This window comes from Protopterus annectens, chromosome 4.part0 (assembly GCF_019279795.1).
Source record: "Protopterus annectens isolate FY-2018-M chromosome 4.part0, PAN1.0, whole genome shotgun sequence".
Taxonomy (NCBI): Eukaryota; Metazoa; Chordata; order Ceratodontiformes; family Protopteridae; genus Protopterus; species Protopterus annectens.
The window spans coordinates 1,178,988,646-1,179,006,727 of record NC_056733.1 but is presented as its reverse complement, the minus strand read 5'-3'; the positions used below and the strand labels follow the sequence as shown (position 1 = coordinate 1,179,006,727).

Genomic DNA, 18,082 nt, shown 5'->3' with positions numbered 1-18,082 from the left:
GTGGGTTGGTGGTAATATACTTTAATGAGGATTGAAGGTTGCTATTTGGAATTTGTTGGAGTATAGCTTTAATTAATTGGGGGTATAGAGGGATGGGATGATGGGTTCTTCTGGATTGTGTAATGAGGTAGTGAGAGTGGTTAGGTTAGTATAAGTGTAGTTGTAGTGGGGGTGGGTGGGAATTCAGGGTAGGGTATGGGGAGCAGAGTGAGCCCGTGTGACGAATGGAGCGGGTAGAGCCAAAAAGGAAAAGAAGAAGAAGGGGAGAGAGGAAAACAATCAGTGAAAGTGGTAAGTAAGTTCCAAGGTAAGGTATGCAAGGGAGTAAGGGACTGTTTAGTGGTGGAAGGGGAGAAAGGATAGAGTGGTTCAGAAGAGAATGGGGTTGTATAGAGTGGAGTGAGGAGCAGGAGAATATCTGGGAGAAGGGCTTTAGTTCTGAATGGACAAAAGAAGACAAATTAATAGTGGTCTTAGGCTGCCATCTAGTGGCCAATCCCTGTAATAGCAACAGTGATACCACAATGGGAGACTGAGACTGAGAGAGAAAGGAAAAAGAAAAGATAAAAAGCAGAGGGGGAGAGTCTAAGGGCTAGGCAGATGTTAGATATAGGGGATACAGAGTGGAAGAGTATGGCTGCTGGTTGCCCTGGTAAGGAGCAAGCACTGAAATCACCTATCAGTAATTAGGCGGTATATAAGTTAAAACTGTAGGAGGTAAGGAGCAGAGTGCACATACTTTTTAACACTTTTCTTGCTTCCTGAAATCAGAACAGCACAGGGGGGAGGAATAGGTTCTTTTCCTGCACTGGGAATGAGGCAGTAAAATGTGTTTAAAGTTCCTGTAACTTTTGGCCAGCTGAAGACGATCACTGGGGGAGAAATTACACTGGCACAAATGTAAAAAAAGCTGGGAGAGATACAGAGAGAGAAAAATGTCATAGGGTAAAATTACAGTGACATGCAGTTGTAAGCTTTCATTAATAATACACAACTCATAACTAGCAGAGACAACAGATGTAGACTACCAACAGCGAACAACAGAAAAAAACAGCTAGTATATCATGAGAGTCTAGCAAACACTGGCATAAATCAACTCATAAAACCAAGTAATAAGCATAGTAAATGTTTCACATATAACTCTCACATTACACAGTTCACAGTGACACTCAGATGTACTTAGGAAGGCTTTGCTTTTACAGTTAGCAGTACTGAACAGGGCTCAGTCCTCGTGGTTAAGCAAAGTGCTTGACTTGCATACATTCACAGCAGACCTACAATAATGGCACAGGAAAAGTGCAACGTGTCCTGAAGTTTTAAACGCTAGGTTAGAATAGGTCTCTATGCCATGCGTATGGTTATACAATCGTCTAGGAAGTGTTGATGATTGCCTTGGATGTAACTGGCAAGCCTTTGTTTTTAGTTATTAAAAAGCATGAAAAACATGAGGCTTGATTCCTCGTAGTGAAAAGACAACGCAAGCTAAGGTCTGAGATTGTAATGAATAAAGCACTAGCTTATGTATGCTTTTTTTTTTTTTGCTACATAAGCCGTGGAGCAGTATATTTTGGGATCACAAAATGTATTTGAAGTCAAAGCATGTTTAAATAATTTTTCATTTTTTGTTTAAATTTCCCCAATTTGTTTCCTCAGAGCAGATTTTCTCTCTTGTCCTGCATTGTAAATGCTTCACAAAATAAACTAGCCAAACTACATATTTTTAAGGTTTCCAGTCTTTTAGTCCAAGTGCTGGCAGACCCTCTCCCACATTCTTCCTGAGGTATCAAAGCTATCTTTGTAATACAAGAACTTTTAACTGACCACTCTTGCTTCAGCTTCAAAGAACGTTTAACAGACACGTAAACTAATTTGCTAGTCACCACTGCCTGCAGTGGGACGATGTGTGTTTTATCTTGAATATTGGCAAAGTATGCTGCATTATAAATATGTTTTCTTTACAAAGCAGTAATACAAAAATAAATCAAACTTTCTGCTCTTGAATTTGGGTTAATGATGTTTTTCCTCTTTCTCATGAGGCACAAATGTTGTGCGTGACATTTTCCCACCTGTGTTGTATTGGTATTTACACCCTTGACTTGTTACATACCAACACTTCATGAAAAGCATAATCCCTGAGCATGGCGAAGTAGTAGTTTTATGCATTATGAATATTGACAAGATTTGTAAGATTATGACATCCACTGTTTTTTTCATAGGGAAATTATCTTAACAGTCAATTATGGGTAAGCTATTACCATGTATCATGAATTTTATACTTTATTAGTATAGTCTTTTGGGAATTTTTTAACATGCCCTATATGTCCCACCAGCTTACTACTGTGCCCCTATTGTGCCTTGGCAAGAAAAGGAACCTGGAGCCATCACAGATGGCATGACAGATACCTACCCCAATGTATTCTCTGTTTTTGGAATAGGCTGCCCTTACTTACCAAGCAAGGTACTTCCCTAGTACCCTTTAAAACCAGTCTGGATGACTGGATGGGTGAAAGCAAGTTTCACCCCAGGAATATGTAGAGAAAGCCTGCTTAATGGGAGGCACTGCTAACTTCCCACCAGTACTTGGTAATGTGGCTGAACTTCTTGATGGTCTCTTTTTGCCAAAGGTGTAGTAAGAACCTATGAGTCTATGAGTGCATATCACTACAGGGATAGCAATCAGCTGCACTACTCAACACCCCTTCCCTAACTGTAAGACCACGGCAGGGGTGTATGTGGTCCATGTGTGCTAATTAATAATAGGGCTCTGTCCCAGGTTACCAAACATTAATACAGACAGAGCCCCACTGGACCTCACAAGCTTTTATGTGTCCTGTGTTTGTTTTTTACAATATTTTGGACCCATGACTATCAGAAAGCTCAAGAGTGAACACAATGACTTCTGAATGAATTAGAAATCAGAATGACAGAGCATATGACGTACCTATGCTCCATGATGGTGTAACATCCAGATAGGAAATATACTATATTCTAAGATGACAACTTCAAATATGACTAGCATATGCTGCACACCATTAAATATACACACTGGAAACGATGGTCCCTTTATAGGATCAATGGATGCTTTATAGATACTGCAAGAAAAACTCATAAACAAAACTCAAAGAAAGAAACTCTTCCTCCTGCTACAATAAAATAGCTAAATTGCCATCAGTCTCCCTCAAAGGACCCAACATTGTCATAGCTTAAAGTAATTAGACTGGCTTGAACTGCACAATTACCTAACATATTCACAACTAACTACAGAACACAAACTTATTGATCATCTAGAAAAATGCCCAACACTACATAACGTATTACTGCTCTGCTGTCCAGCAAGGGACCTCCGTTCTAGTAACAAATTCTTATTACTTACAAATAAGTCAAATAATGTGGCAGGGGATTCGCTCTACTCCCAATACGTTGCTAAACTCTGGAATAGTATTCCCATGCAAATAAAATTCTCCAACAAACTCAGCAGTTTTAAACCACTGCTTAAATAACATCTTAACCAATCCTGGTCCTGTACATGCTCATCACAGGATTAAAACTTTGTGTTCACTATATGATTCTCTCCAAATACTGTCCTTAAACAGAATAAACTCAACCTCCCACTGAAATGGCAAAACAGTTTTTATATATAACTGCTGCCTGTACAATCCACTAAGTTGCACGTGGGCTTTCTCTTTAGTAACTTCTATCTCTGTAAAATCTTATATTGTATAAATGTAGTATTGTATGTGTATAAATCAAAATAGAAATATAACTGCTCTGTGTTTAACTGAAACTTAGTATAATGCAATGTAAACAAATGGAGCTTTTCTCCCCGGGCCTCCACTGAAAATGGGTATTACTCAGTTAGACTTTCCCAATAAACAAAGACAAATAAAATAAATAAATAATAAATACTCAGGACCATTACCAGCCAAGACAAGAAAGTTCTTCTCCCTATTTACAAATCAACTGTTCGACCGATTTTGGGGTATGGTGTTGTTATCCATATGACTAATTATACTCAGCTGCTCAGATTACAGCTAGAGGTTTGAGCAGAGTACATTATAAAAAAAGACTGTCAGAACTTTCACTTTATACAGTAAATTAGAGATTGGCTAGAGGACATTTAATTACTACTTATGCATGATGAATGTTATGGTGCAAGGGTTGCAATTAATAAAAACAGAAGGTTATCTACAAGAAACACCAGCTTGTTTATAGTTATTAAATTAGTAAAACAAATGTTTTGGGGAATTGCAGGGCTGGTAGGTGGTGGAATTTAATTCCATCTAGGTTTACGAAACAGGGAACAATAAATTCATTTAAAAGGTATCTGGACAGCTGGTTGGGGAAAGAGTGTTTGATTCTGGTGATAAACTTCCTGAAGACCTTTTGAGACTGAGTGTGATATAACAACACTGAACAGTGAACCTAGTTCAGGGAGTACTGAAGGCAAAGCCATATGTTGGTAATTGTGACAATGGGAGCCAGAAAGAAAAACAACATCCAGTATTTTATTTACTGTAATCCATCTCATCATTCTCTCTACACCCATTTTTGTAAATAAAGGACAGATCACATGCTAGCATGAGGTTTTCAGTTCCTATCATCTCACAGAAACTCATATTCCAAATGTCTGTAAGCTATATATGTTGTCTCTGTTTATATGAAATGTTAATGTTCTTATACACTATCAGCTAATGTAATCTAAACATTTTAAAATAAATCATTTGACATAAAAGTAGCCTTTATGACTTAGTTTACATGCAAATCAACCATGACTAAAACCATGCTATTTGGGACACATAATAAACTATAACCATAGTTAGGGCAGGTGAAGGGGGATAACTGCCCCAAGTGCAAAATCTATGGGGGCACAGTTGACCAATCCTAATCACTCTTTATTGCATACCCACTTTTTAAAGCCAGTATTGCATTTGCAGGAAAACCTGAGAGATGTAGCCCTTACTGTGTAGTCTAAACTGCTTTTGCTATAGTTTAAAATATTTTTTAACTAAACCCTAAGCCGTGTAGTGCTCTGTTGTTGTTGTCTTTCGGCTTTTCCCGGTTAGGGGTCACCACAGCGGAACTCCGGTCCGCTAATGATTGGCAGTAGATTTTCACAAACACCGAGGTGCCAGCTCGACGTTCAACCTTTAACGAAGGCACACCCATTTACGCATGTCTTTCGAATGCCCACCCAACCACACAGAAGGCACTCCCCGCACTCCAGCCGAGAATTGAATGGGAGAACCTCTTGCTGTGAGGCAACAATGCTAGTACTGCACCACTCTGTGCAGAGTTGAAACTAAAACCTGAGCACTGTAGCACATCATGGAGAGTATAAACTCTAGCAATTGTTTGTTACACTGTAGCAAACAGTTTGTCACAATTTAAAACATTTTATTTCAACTAAAACCTGAGAGCTGTAGCATTCGATGCAGAGCTTAAACTATGGCAACTGTTTGCTACATTGTATGTCTTCTTTTTTCTTTTTTTCGCGGGGGTAGGGCACAACTTCATGGGACTGGCAAAGGGTGCTAATTGAACCAGCTACAACATAAAGTTTCCAAAGACCCTAATACTGTAGGTAATAAAGCTTTTAACAGTACTCCTTTAAAACAACTTCCTCTTTCAAATAACTGGAGATATGACTTGACCAAACTTTTTGCTGTTATGCATACCTTGACAAAACCAGGAAAAAATCAACTCCCTTCTCTTTTAGGTCCACAAAATCTCAAACTTTCTTTCCTTTGCTACAAGATTTGCAATGGTAAACAAATATTTTACACCCAGCTTGAGTATGGCCTTCCCTTAATAGCTCATGCCTCAGCCTGTAACACAAAAACCCTGCAAAGACTTTCCAACAAAACATATATAAAACCTTTAAAAATCTGGCAAGTGTTTATTTACTGCATTGCTCTCTTGCTTAGGTTTCTTAGCTATAAATCTTAGCTCATTCTGAAGTATGCTACTTTACCCCCCCCACCAAACCTTTCTGAATGCATTATTATATAATAACTGCCTGTTGTTGTCTTCATGCTTACCCTAGAATGTCTGCTTTTCTCTTTTCCTAGTTGAACTCTACAGTTCCCTACAAAACGGTGTCTACTGGACTGCAGTCAGTTTCTCTCAACATTTAAACAGAGTAGGTTACACACAAAACGCATTTGTTAAGCTTTCACTTACAGTGCTTTGTAATTAAGCAGGTCATCATATTGGTCAGCCATAGGGCTCTTTGTTTCTACTTGAGCGGTTGCCTCCTTCCCCTGTAACTGCAGTAAATTGACTCTTACATTAGAGCTGTAATACTTACCTTATAGCTTTAGGACACCTTAGGAAACCTTGTAAACTGCAATAGCCCTTCACGCTCGGGCTCTCTTCGCCCTCCCTGCCCCAATTCCCTCCTGCCCCCAGTACCTCTAAATTTATAGTACTATAGCCACTCCCCCACTTTCTAGATCCTATCTGCTGTCATCTGGGATAATTCCACCCACCCCTATTCTACTACCTACATTTAATAGCACCTATTAGCTTTCATCTGGCATTCTCCCATCCCGCTTCCAGTACCTTTACCTCACCACTCTATCGTCTGGTGTTGCATCACCAGGTAAAACAGTTCCTTCACTCACTAGGTGAATCACATATAATGATATACTCCTCTTTACTACCCCTCTTGTTCACACCCCTCTTGTTCACACCATACCTCCTTACCTTGTATGAAAACCAGTTTCTTACGGGATTTCAGGTCCCAAAAGGCCATACTATCACCCCAGCTGTAAATCCTTCCACCTTCAACCATACTTACAGTAACAGATACTATCCAACATCTTGTTCAGTCTATCAACATCTCAACCCCAGGCACATTAGCTCTAGATCCAAACACTACCACAAACTAATAAACAAATTCCTGAAGTTCATCACCAAGTATAGACTCAACCTAATACTTGGTGGTGATATTCACCCCAACCCTGGCCCACTCACTTCAGATACACATACCCCCTCTACTTGTAATCTAAGCTACAAACCTACAATTAATAGGCCAACTAACTCTCTCCTAGTCTGTCATCTCAATATTAGAAGCATTAATAACAAGGTACATGAATTGCATGCAATTCTGGATGTCCACTCCCCTGAGATTCTCTGTTTATCTGAAACCTGGTTAAAACCTAACACTAAAGACAATGAAGTGTTACCACCTGGGTACAACATACACAGGCTGGGTCATGCTCCTCAGATTAATAACTCTGGGATTCTTGCCACCAAATTGCAACTTAATAAAAATAAATGCATTAATATCATCTGTATGTACATTCCCCCAGGTAACAATATATCTACATTTGAAGATATCCTGCACTGGTTATCATGTCACTACCCCCAAGAAACCCTACTACTTGGAGACTTTAACATAGACTGGGTCACCTGTTCCTTAGAATCCCCAACCACCCATTTTAACCTGCATGCATTTACACAAATCATATCCACCCCTACCAGAATAGGTAAACCCAACCAAAAAGAAAGTATACTTGACTGGGTACTCATAAACAGTCACCCCCAACTGTACACCTCTGGTACCCTCCTTAATGGCCTAAGCAATCACCTTCTCACATATGTAATTAAACACAAAACCATTAATTCCCAACAACCCTTACTCAGAAAGGTTAGAAACAATAAAAACTTTGACCCTGCCAAATTCCAACAAGAACTGAACTCATGTAATTGGTCTATTCTAAAACACCTCCCCTTAGAGGAAGCAGTAGCATACTTTAACAACAAATTCCTTGAGATCCTTGATTTGCATGCACCTGTTCGTTCAAAGAGAACCAAGGCAAAACTGCACCATGGCTTTCTATAGAGTCTAAACTCAAAATTACCCTTAGAAACAAAGCATGGGCTTTATGGCGTTCTTCTAAAGACCCTCAAGATCACATTAAATACAGGCAATCCAGGAACGAAACCAAAAAATCAATTTTACAAGACAAAAAACAATACTACTGTAATTTACAGACAGTAAATCAAAATAACCCTAAGAAGTTTTGGGCAGGTTTAAATAATCTACTACATCCTGGACAAACTTCAACCCCAATCCCTGCTGCTACTATTGATAAAACCCCTGAAGATGTTTCTGATAGTTTTAACCAATTCTTTACTGAGACAATTCAAGCCCTAGCTAGCCAACTACCTCCTAGCTCCCCTGGTCCTGAAAGTAGCACCCCTAGAAAGCTTCCAACCAGTCGCCACTTCACTTATCCATACCTTGATCATAAAATTAAAACCCACTACACTTTCTGCTGATCAACTCCCTGCCGAGTACCTACAAAAATCAGCTGATGCTATTGCTTACCCCGTCTCAATACTAATCAATCTAACCAAAGTAGAAGCTAAAATTCCCACCATCTGGAAAATATCCTATGTAATCCCACTTCACAAAGGAGGCAGCTCTACTGAATTCTCCAATTATAGGCCAATAGCTATACTCTCTCCACTTGCAAAGATTATGGAAAAATGTATTCATAGACAACTCATGCACCACCTAATCCAAAATCGCCTTATGGCAGACACTCAGCATGGCTTCCGTCCTCATCACAGCACTACTTCAGCCCTCCTAGCCTTTACTAACACCATAAACCATAATCGCAACAATAATTATATATCCTCAGCCCTCTTTGGATCTTTCCAAGGCATTTGATATGGTTGATCACCAACTTTTAATCCACACCCTGCAAACATTCTGTCTAGATACTGGAGCCCTCCAATGGTTTCAATCCTACCTGAATGGTTGACAGCAGGCTGTCCTCTGGCAGAACAAACTCTCTAACCTTCTACCTAACACCCTTGGAGTACCACAAGGCTCTATACTAGGGCCCTTGCTGTTCTCCATCTTCATTAACGACCTTTATACTGTCATCCCAAAAGTCAGCTGTATCCAATATGCTGATGACTCTACTTTGATTTGCTCAGCCACATCTTCAGTAGAGTTATGGTCAGCTACCCAGACCACCTTTAATACAATAGAAAACTGGCTTTCTGAACATCGTCTGATCCTAAATCCCCAAAAAACTAAAATGCTGTTATTTTCACCAACACGTAGGTCTACCGCTTTCACCTTTACCATAAAATCAAATGATGGCACAATAATCTCCCCTGACCCATCTACAAAACTATTAGGTGTCATCATAGACAATAATCTCAAATTTGACCTACATGTTAACCAAACTATCAAAACCATCAATAAAAAACTAGGGTTACTTTACAGAATAAAAGCCTTCCTAACCCCTCCAGCTAAAATTGCCATAGCTCGCTCTCACCTTCTTTCAACCCTTCTGTATGCATCCCCTCTACTCTCGAATTTGAACAAGACTGTCCTTAACAAACTCTCAATTTGCTACAACCACATTGCCAGGTTTGCCACTGGGCTGCCTTGTAGGACACATCATTGCATCAATCTAAATCAGCTTGGTTGGCTTGAACTACCTAGCCTAATCCAGTATAACCAACTGATTATGGCCTATAAAATCCTCTATAATCCGGACAATACTCCTGCACTTAAAAATATTATCACCCCCCCTATAACAATCCTAGACCGCTTCGATTCTCTAACAAACTACTAATTCAGTCTAGCAAAATTAATAACATAGCCGGTGATTCTCTCTTTGCAAACTCTGTTAGTAGATCCTGGAACTCTCTTCCAGCTGATATTACCTTACTTTCCACATTAGGTCAATTTAAAACTAGACTCAAACAACATTTGTCACTTAACTGGCTATGTCAATGTATCAAGCCAGGCTAACTCGAATGTGTAAAAATCTGTTAACCAGTTTACTGTGTAATTTAATTTAATCCTGACTTGTGCTCAGGACTAACTGTAACTTGTGGAACTTGTTTAACTTGCTTACTTATGTAATCTCTATAAATAGTCTGTTTGTAATATGCAATGCTGGTATTATGTAATGCTATATCTGCTTACCCTTGGAGCTTTTCTCCCCGGGCCTCCGCTGAAAATGGACATGCATCCAGTCGGACTATCCCGGTCAACAAATGTAAAATAAAAAAAATAAAAAATATATGTTGATCATCTTTTCCCCTAGACAGACTTATCACTGGCGAATGATCAATAAAGCAAAGTGGCTATCAGGAAAAGAGCAGACCTTTTTCTTGGTTCCCTGCTATTTAAGTTACTCCATGCTGAAGTTGTCTTCCAACTAGCAGCTAAACAAGGAAAATTCTTTCCTATAATCTTACACAACAAGCATACTCAGACCCAGTTTTACTAAACTCTGTACACACCACCCCCAGAAATAAACTGTAATGCACAAACCACAGCTTTTCTATTCTCGGCCTGAAACTCTGGTAGTCCCTCTTCATCCACCTCAAAGACTTATCTGCTTACTCCCATCTACCCTCCCTCTACATCTGTTCCTATACTTCAAAGCTGATATATCTGTACCATCTTGGCTCCTTCTAAGCTCTCTTACTTTGTATCTCTTATCTCCTCTCTCTTGCTCTCTTTTTATTTGGATGTGTTGTAATCCTATAAAACCTTTATATATGTTATTTATATAACAACCTTTATTATCTACTATATTGTAAATGCTGTGTACATAATATATAAAACACACATTATATATCCTGTTATTGTCAATACATATTGTTTATTATTGTTCTTTTACTAGGGAAATATTTACAAATCTGTTTTTGTCATTCTTTACCTCTGGGCTGAACATGAAATTGGCCCATTGTATTCAGTGCTTTATCCCAGATAATACATTTGAAATAACTAAATACATGTGAATAAACAGTGTAACATCATACCTTATAAACAAATCCATCCGGGCAACTGTGATCATAGGTGAAGGCTTTGTACACCACAAGGAATACTATGCAAGCGAGGAAAGCAAGAGCGAGGCTGATAAGAATTGTAACCTATGAAAATGAAAAAAGGAAATAAAAAAGTGAAAAAAATGTCATGCAAAACACATTGCACTGTCTTGCATTTCTGTACTATTATCTAGTCACTTTTACTATATATCCAACAGTTATGCCTGGAGTGCTTTACCAAAATCAACATGAGGTTGTTCAAGTGTTTAAGTGCTTTAGAAGAAAAACACAAAATATATTTTTTCACATATGCATAACACAGTTTGTCTATGTATATTAATATGCCTGTTTGCCTTTCAGTACAATTCTAAGGTATTAAGCAAATAAACACTAGTAATGCAGGTAAGTAAGTTGCTACTGCCACACACCAACCCTATCCCCAGATACTGTTACACTGTGTGTCAAAGGGCTAAATTTCCACATAAGGGGCCCATGGACTTACTAGGCAGACTGAGGTCAAAATGGGGGAAATGTGAAAAAGAATATAAAAAAAATAGTGCTGTGCATATATATGGATAATGGAAAAGTATATCAATGAATAATCATATGCCAGTAAGTTCTATGCCCACAGTACTTATTTTCCTATTAAAGAAACACCTCTATTTATAGCACTGTAATTGGAAGGTATACATTTTTAACGCAACAGCTATTACACTCATTCTGGAAAGCAGTGCGGAGTAAATGGTTTGTTTTTCTAAGTTTTCCAGACAAGTGCACTCATTGGAATATTGTACCCTTTTTCTACTGTCCATTATATTCGTGCACCCTCCATTTCCATTTTATTGTTTGCAATAATTTTGAAATGTAGGCATTTGTAGTTTTCAACAATTACTGCACGGGTAGAGTAATTTTCTGTTTGACTAACAGTCACGTAGAAATTCACACATATATTTATTCTTTGAAAACAAAACATATGGGTGTCAAGCAGAAATTTGATGTAATAATGACTCATACTCTAATGTCCAATCACAAAACTGTGAGGAGTTTGATTTTTATCCTAAGATCAAGAGCCCAGTAATATATATATATATATATATATATGTTGTCGCCTCACAGTAAGACGCTGTCCGGTTTGATTCTCAGCTAGAGCATCTTCTGCGTGGAGACATGCGTGAATGGGCGTACCTTCGTTGAAGGCTGTGCATCAGGGCTGGTAACTCTGCACGTAAAAATCAACTACCAATCATTAGTGGACAGGAGTTCCACTGTGGCGATCCCTAACCGGGAAAAGCCGAAAGACACAACAACAACATACACACATACATACATACATACACACACACACACACACACACACACATATATAGGTTCATAGGTAGGTACTAGGCTATCTGCCCAAGGGCATTTATAAGCCTAGCCAGAGTGTGTCGGCTTTCGCTGCCCCATTGATTAATTAACTGAGCCTCTGTCAACCAGAGCCAATGAAGTGATCCCAGGGGTGGATTTTCTGTTACCCATCCACTCGTCAAGGTTTCTCTTGAAGAGTGTTAGTGAGGGGCTCTGCCTAATATAGTTAGGAATTTTGTTCCAAAGCATGGGGAGACTCTGTGACAGGAATCTATCCCTCCAGCATGTTCTATTTATTGTTGTGGGGAGGTTTAGCTCACTAGAGCGCGTGGCTCGCAGTGACTTGGATTTCTTTAGGTGGAGCATGTCCATCAATTCTGAGTTGGACATGGCTTTGTAAGTCAGGCAGAGATCACCTCTGAGTAAGTGATATGCCACTGAGTACAGCCGGAGTTTTTTCAGTCAGGCTGCATAGGACATATGTTTGCGGCCAGTAATCCTCTTGGTGAGGTGCTTTTGTGGTCTTTCCAGCTGTTGGAAGTGTCTTGTGAGGTACATCCCAAATGGGGCATTGTACTCTATGAAGGGTCTGATGACTGACGAGTAGAGGGGCACTATAACCTCTTTATTTCTAGATGCAAACCCTTTACTAATTAGATGGGCCACATAGAAGGATTTCCTAACTACTTTGGCAATATGATTGTCAAAGGAGAGATTACTATCTACCTGGGTCCCCAGATCTCTTATTACCTCTTCTGTATTAAGGGGGCTGACACCTATGTGGTAATTCGTGGGTGTTTTGTTTTTCCCAAACAGGATTACTATGCATTTTTTGGCATTTAGCTTGAGGCCATGACTTTGACACCAGGTGTCTGTCTCAGTAAGGCCTTTCTGAAGGATGTCCGTGTCCGCTGGAGAGTCAATTATAACGCCTGGTTTGCAGTCATTGGCAAACTTGGTTAGCCATAGTCCTCCTTTGTTTGCCTGTACTTCTGAGAAGTATATGCCAAACAGTAGGGGTCCCAGGACCGAGCCTTGCAGGACACCACTTGTGACTGGTTTAGAGTCGGAACTGGAGCCCGCTATTCTTACCGTGTGAGTTCTGTCTGTAAGCCAGTTGGCAACCCATCTTGTGATATAGGGGTTTATGCTCAGGCTGGTGAGTTTTTCTATAATACCCAGGTAAGGAATGGTTTCGAATGCCTTGGCGAGATCAAGGTAGGCTGTGTGAACCTGTCTCAAAGAAGTTAATCAGGTTTAGTAGGCATGATCTGCCCTTAACAAAGCCGAACTGGGTCGGGTCAAGTGTTTGGATGTTCTCAATGTCTTTGTTAATGAGTTCCATGATGATGCGCTCCATAGCCTTGCAGACCAGGCTAGTCAGGCTTATGAGGCGGTAGTTACCAGGGTCAGTTGTGGCCCCTCCTTTGTGGTGCGGAATAACCGTTGCTGTGCGCCATTCTATGGGCTGAGGTTGAACAGCGTGTTTAGGTGGGGGGTTAGTTCGTTCTGTAGTTCGTGCAAGACGCAGCCTGGGACACCATCTGGCCCCATTGATGGTGTGTTTTTGGCTTTTGAAAGGGCGGTTTTCACCTGTGCTTCTGTGATTTCCGGGACACTACACTTTTCCGGCATTGTTGTGGGCCATTTTGAAGGTGAGAGGGAGGTGAAGTTTGCACTGAATCTATCTGCCAGGATGTTGGCAATATCAGTAGGTTCAGTATATTTTGTGCTATTTTGCACTAGCTCAGAGCATATCTGCAAGTTGCCACTTAGATTCTTGACATAGCTAAAGAAGGCTTTGTGGTTATTTTGGAATCCTTGGCTATTTTTCTTTCGAAGTTAGCCTTGGATGATTTTATGAGGGACCTTAGTTTCTTACTGATACTGATCAGGGATGACTTTCCTTCTTAGGATTTGCTTTTTTCTGAACTAGTTTCCACCTTTTGTTGTATAACCTGCTTATGGCAGGGGTCCACCAGACTGGTTTCCTTCTCTTAGGGGAGTGAGTCTTGGTTTTGCTAGGGATGGCACTAACCATGCATCCCTGTAGGTGCTCATAGAGTGCAATTGTAAAGAATTCTGTATCTTGGGCAGTGTTATCCTGTAGTGTGGGGGCTGTGAAACTTACCACCTCTGCCTTAAGAAAGGTGAAGTTTGCTTTAGAAAAGTTTTTCACTGTGGTTTCCTTGGTTGGGAGTGGTGGTGGGGTGTGGACATCCAGAGTGATTAGTTTATGGTCTGATCTAACCAGTGATGGGTTGACCTCCGGTGCGGAACACCTGTCACCCATGTTGGCGATGACCAGGTCCAATATGTTGTGGCTTCTGGTAGGGGAGTTTACCAGCTGGTCCAGGGCATTTGAGCTGATAAATTCCAGGAAGCGCTGAGCCTGGGAGTTTGTACTCAAGTAGTTTTCCCAGTTTATGGTAGGATAATTGAAATCACCCAATATCAGGGTGTTCGGTAGGACCTTCATGTTTTCCACTGTCTCCAGAAAGGCAGAGTGGTGGTCCTGGATCATGGAGGGTGATCTGTAGCAGGCCACAATTTGCATTGCAGACTTGCCCGATGTTAGTTGCACATGCATGATCTCAGAGGTATCATGCTGTGCCACTAACCTGGAGGTGTGGGTATCCTTGATGAATATGGATACACCCCCTCCTTTTGTGTTTCGGTTCATGTTCTGTGGCCGAAATGTGTGGTATGAGTTGTATAGCCCAGTAGTGCTGGAGTGCTCTCTGGAGCCTTAAACCAGGTTTCAGTTACTGCACAGATGTCAATGTTCTCCATACTTAGGAGTGCTTCAAGCACATGCATTTTGAGATTTAAACTCCTGGTGTTGAGTAGCATAACCCTCATTTTTTTACTTGTGCTTTTTACGGAGGTGGGTTTGAATTTTCAGCCTTGCCTAAAAAAAGGCACTATGGGGGCATCAAGAGCCTTGGCCAGTATTCAAAAGCCAAGGGGTGACAGGTGCAAGCCGTCTCTTGTGAAGCAACGCGGCTTGTCAAGCATGTCATCCCAGGCTGACAGACACTGGATCCCCTTTGAATGACACCAGAAGCTTAGCCGACTGTTGAAATTGATCATTTTTTCTTTACACTGAGGTATCATTCTTGGTGAGGGCAGGATGCTACTTAGAGTCAGGGTCATACCCACCTGGGCTATATGATCAGAGAGCTCTTCCATGTCTCTTTTCATGTAGTCCAGGGAGGTACGTCTCAGGTCATTCACACCAACATGAACAATGACAGAGTCATATTTGTACTTGTTCTGGAGTGACCTGAGTGCTGGTGTTATGTGGTGGATTCTGGCTCCTTGTCCAGCCTAGTGAGTGGGGCATCAGTGTGCCTGACTATAGAGTCACCTATTACTAGTGTGTTAGGTATGTTATTTTGTCTTAAGGGCTGTGATTGTGAGGCACACTGATTTTGTGTTTTATGTGTTGTCAGGTTTGTGACGGGAGGTGCAGGTTTTTTGGGTTCCTGCTTTGGAGGTCTCTGATGCTTTTGCAGGTTTTTATTTAGAGCCTCTGAGTATGATTTTGTGTATTTATGTGTATTTTTTGCCAGTACTGGTTTAGTATGTCTATACGAGGCTGGAGGTATGGTGCAAGTATTAACCTTCTCCTCATGACTATTTGTTCCAGTCTTGGGTGGAGATACCTTAGCCTCCAGTTTGGCTGTATAATTGCATCTCTCGCATATGTTAGTGTTTTGTGGTAGGAGGAGAGGGCTGTCTGTGTACATGAGGCAGTTGTGACATTGGCTCAGGATACCCAGGTTCACCAGCTGGACTGGAGAGTACAACTGAAGTTTCCCTTTGGTCATGCCTGCGTAGTAGGGTGAGCTGCTTAGTCACTTGGTTGGTGAAGGGTGGATAAAGAGCCATGCCTTGCTGCGCAATCAAGTGTTGGGGTATATTAGTGCTTGCTATTAGGTCTGAGCAAGTGCTGGACTGTAGGATGCTTTTTGAGTGCTTAGGCTGAAAGTTAGACTAGTTTCAAGTGAAAAACTGAAGAAGAGACTTAGTGGAGCTGGGAATAATTTAGCCCTAGCTAACCGGCGCACAAAACCATGCAAACGCGTTTTTTAAACTACTAACTTCTGGGCTGGAACCACTCCTCCAAGGAAAGATGGCTGCTCAAAGTTCCCCTCTCTCACAGGTGAACAGAAAAACTTCCCTCTATCTAAGTAAGGTATGGGCAACTCAGAAACTTGTAACACAGCCCTGAATTCAGCACTAGCCTGAAAACCGGACTATACTAGCTTAGAAAGGTGGGAAACAAGAATTTTTTTTTTTGAAAAGATATGGTAAAAACAGTAAAAAGTACACTTAAAACAGCTTTAAATGACTACAAGTGATCCAAAAAGGCTATCGCACTTTAGTGTGTAGTCTACAACAGTTAAACAATTTATTTAAACAAAAAACAACTTTTTAAAAGTGCAGGTAGTCAAATAAGTACAATATGTGAAAAAAAATAAGTTTTTAAATCACAATAAGTGTTGGAAAATCAGCGTTTAGGCAGAAAACAGTAAAGTACAGAAAGAAAATACAGAAAACTGATACTCAGTCACTCCAAAGTCTCTCTTTTAAGCTAGAAGGCTTGTATCAGTTTAAGGCTTTCTAGTGCTTTCCAGTAAGTTAGTTACAGGAAAGATGGGAAACAAGTGCAGATGTGGTCTTTTAAATCAGAAAGTTGAAAGAGATGGACAACTTCCCGAATGATCAATAAACTACAATTCCTGGGCCAAGAACCTCTCCTCTTGTGGTAGACAAGCTACCTAGTACTTACCACTCCCACTGATAAGCTAGAAGGCTCCAATCCAACACAAAGGCTTGGGGGGCTCAGAAGCTTACAAACAGTCCTGGATACAGAAAATCTGTACCTGGACTAGACTAGTTACGGGAAAGGTGGGGATCAAGTGCAAACACGGCTTTAAAACCAAAAAGTTGAGAGAGATGGAAAAACTGCCCAAACGGCCAATAAACTACAATTTCTGGGCCAGAACCACTCCTTTTGTGGTAGATAGGCTACCTAGTGCTTACCACTCCCACTGATAAGCTAGAAGGCTTCCCTCCAACACAGAAAGGCTTGCGGGGCTCAGAAGGTTACCAACAGTCCTGGGTACAGCAACTCTGTATCTGGACTAGGCTAGTTAGAGGAAAGGTGGGAAACAAGCGCAAGTGCGGCTTTTAAACCAGAAAGTTGAAAGAGATGGAAAAAAACTGCCCAAACAGCCAATAGCTACAATTTCTGGGCCAGGAACCACTCCTCTTGTGGTAGATAGGCTACCTAGTGCTTACCACTCCCACTGATAAGCTAGAAGGCTTCCCTCCAACACAGAAAGGCTTGCGGGGCTCAGAAGCTTACCAACAGTCCTGGGTACAGCAACTCTGTATCTGGACTAGGCTAGTTACAGGAAAGGTGGGAAACAAGCGCAAGTGCGGCTTTTAAACCAGAAAGTTGAAAGAGATGGATAAAAACTGCCCAAATGACCAGTAGCTACAATTTCTGGGCCAGGAACCACTCCTCTTGTGGTAGATAGGCTACCTAATGCTTACCACTCCCACTGATAAGCTAGAAGACTTCCCACCAACACAGAAAGGCTTGGGGGGCTCAGAAGCTTACTAAGAGTCCTGGATACAGCAAATCTGTACCTGGACTAGAGTAGTTACAGGAAAGGTGGGAAACAAGTGCAAACGCAGGCTTTTAATATATATATATATATATATATATATATATATATATATATATATATATATATATATATATAGATGGGCAGAGCCCATCCCCATGTGGGATGGTAGCTTATCTCCCTGCAAAAAGAAATTTAAACTGAGTACTTCCTTGCTTTTGTTGTTTCCATGACAGATCACAGTGTCATGATCATATATTTTAGTGTTAGTCAGTACTATTATG

At 40.6% G+C, this 18,082-nt stretch overlaps 1 protein-coding gene across 2 annotated transcripts in view; it reads right to left on the bottom strand.

The window, feature by feature from the left end:
* Window positions 1–18,082, bottom strand: part of NSG2 (neuronal vesicle trafficking associated 2) — a 1,037,752-nt gene that overhangs the window by 264,417 nt on the left and 755,253 nt on the right. For both annotated transcript variants that reach the window (XM_044069132.1, XM_044069131.1), the window contains exon 4: window positions 10,804–10,914. In XM_044069132.1, coding sequence (XP_043925067.1) covers window positions 10,804–10,914 — 111 coding nt within the window. The remainder of the gene's footprint in view (window positions 1–10,803; window positions 10,915–18,082) is intronic.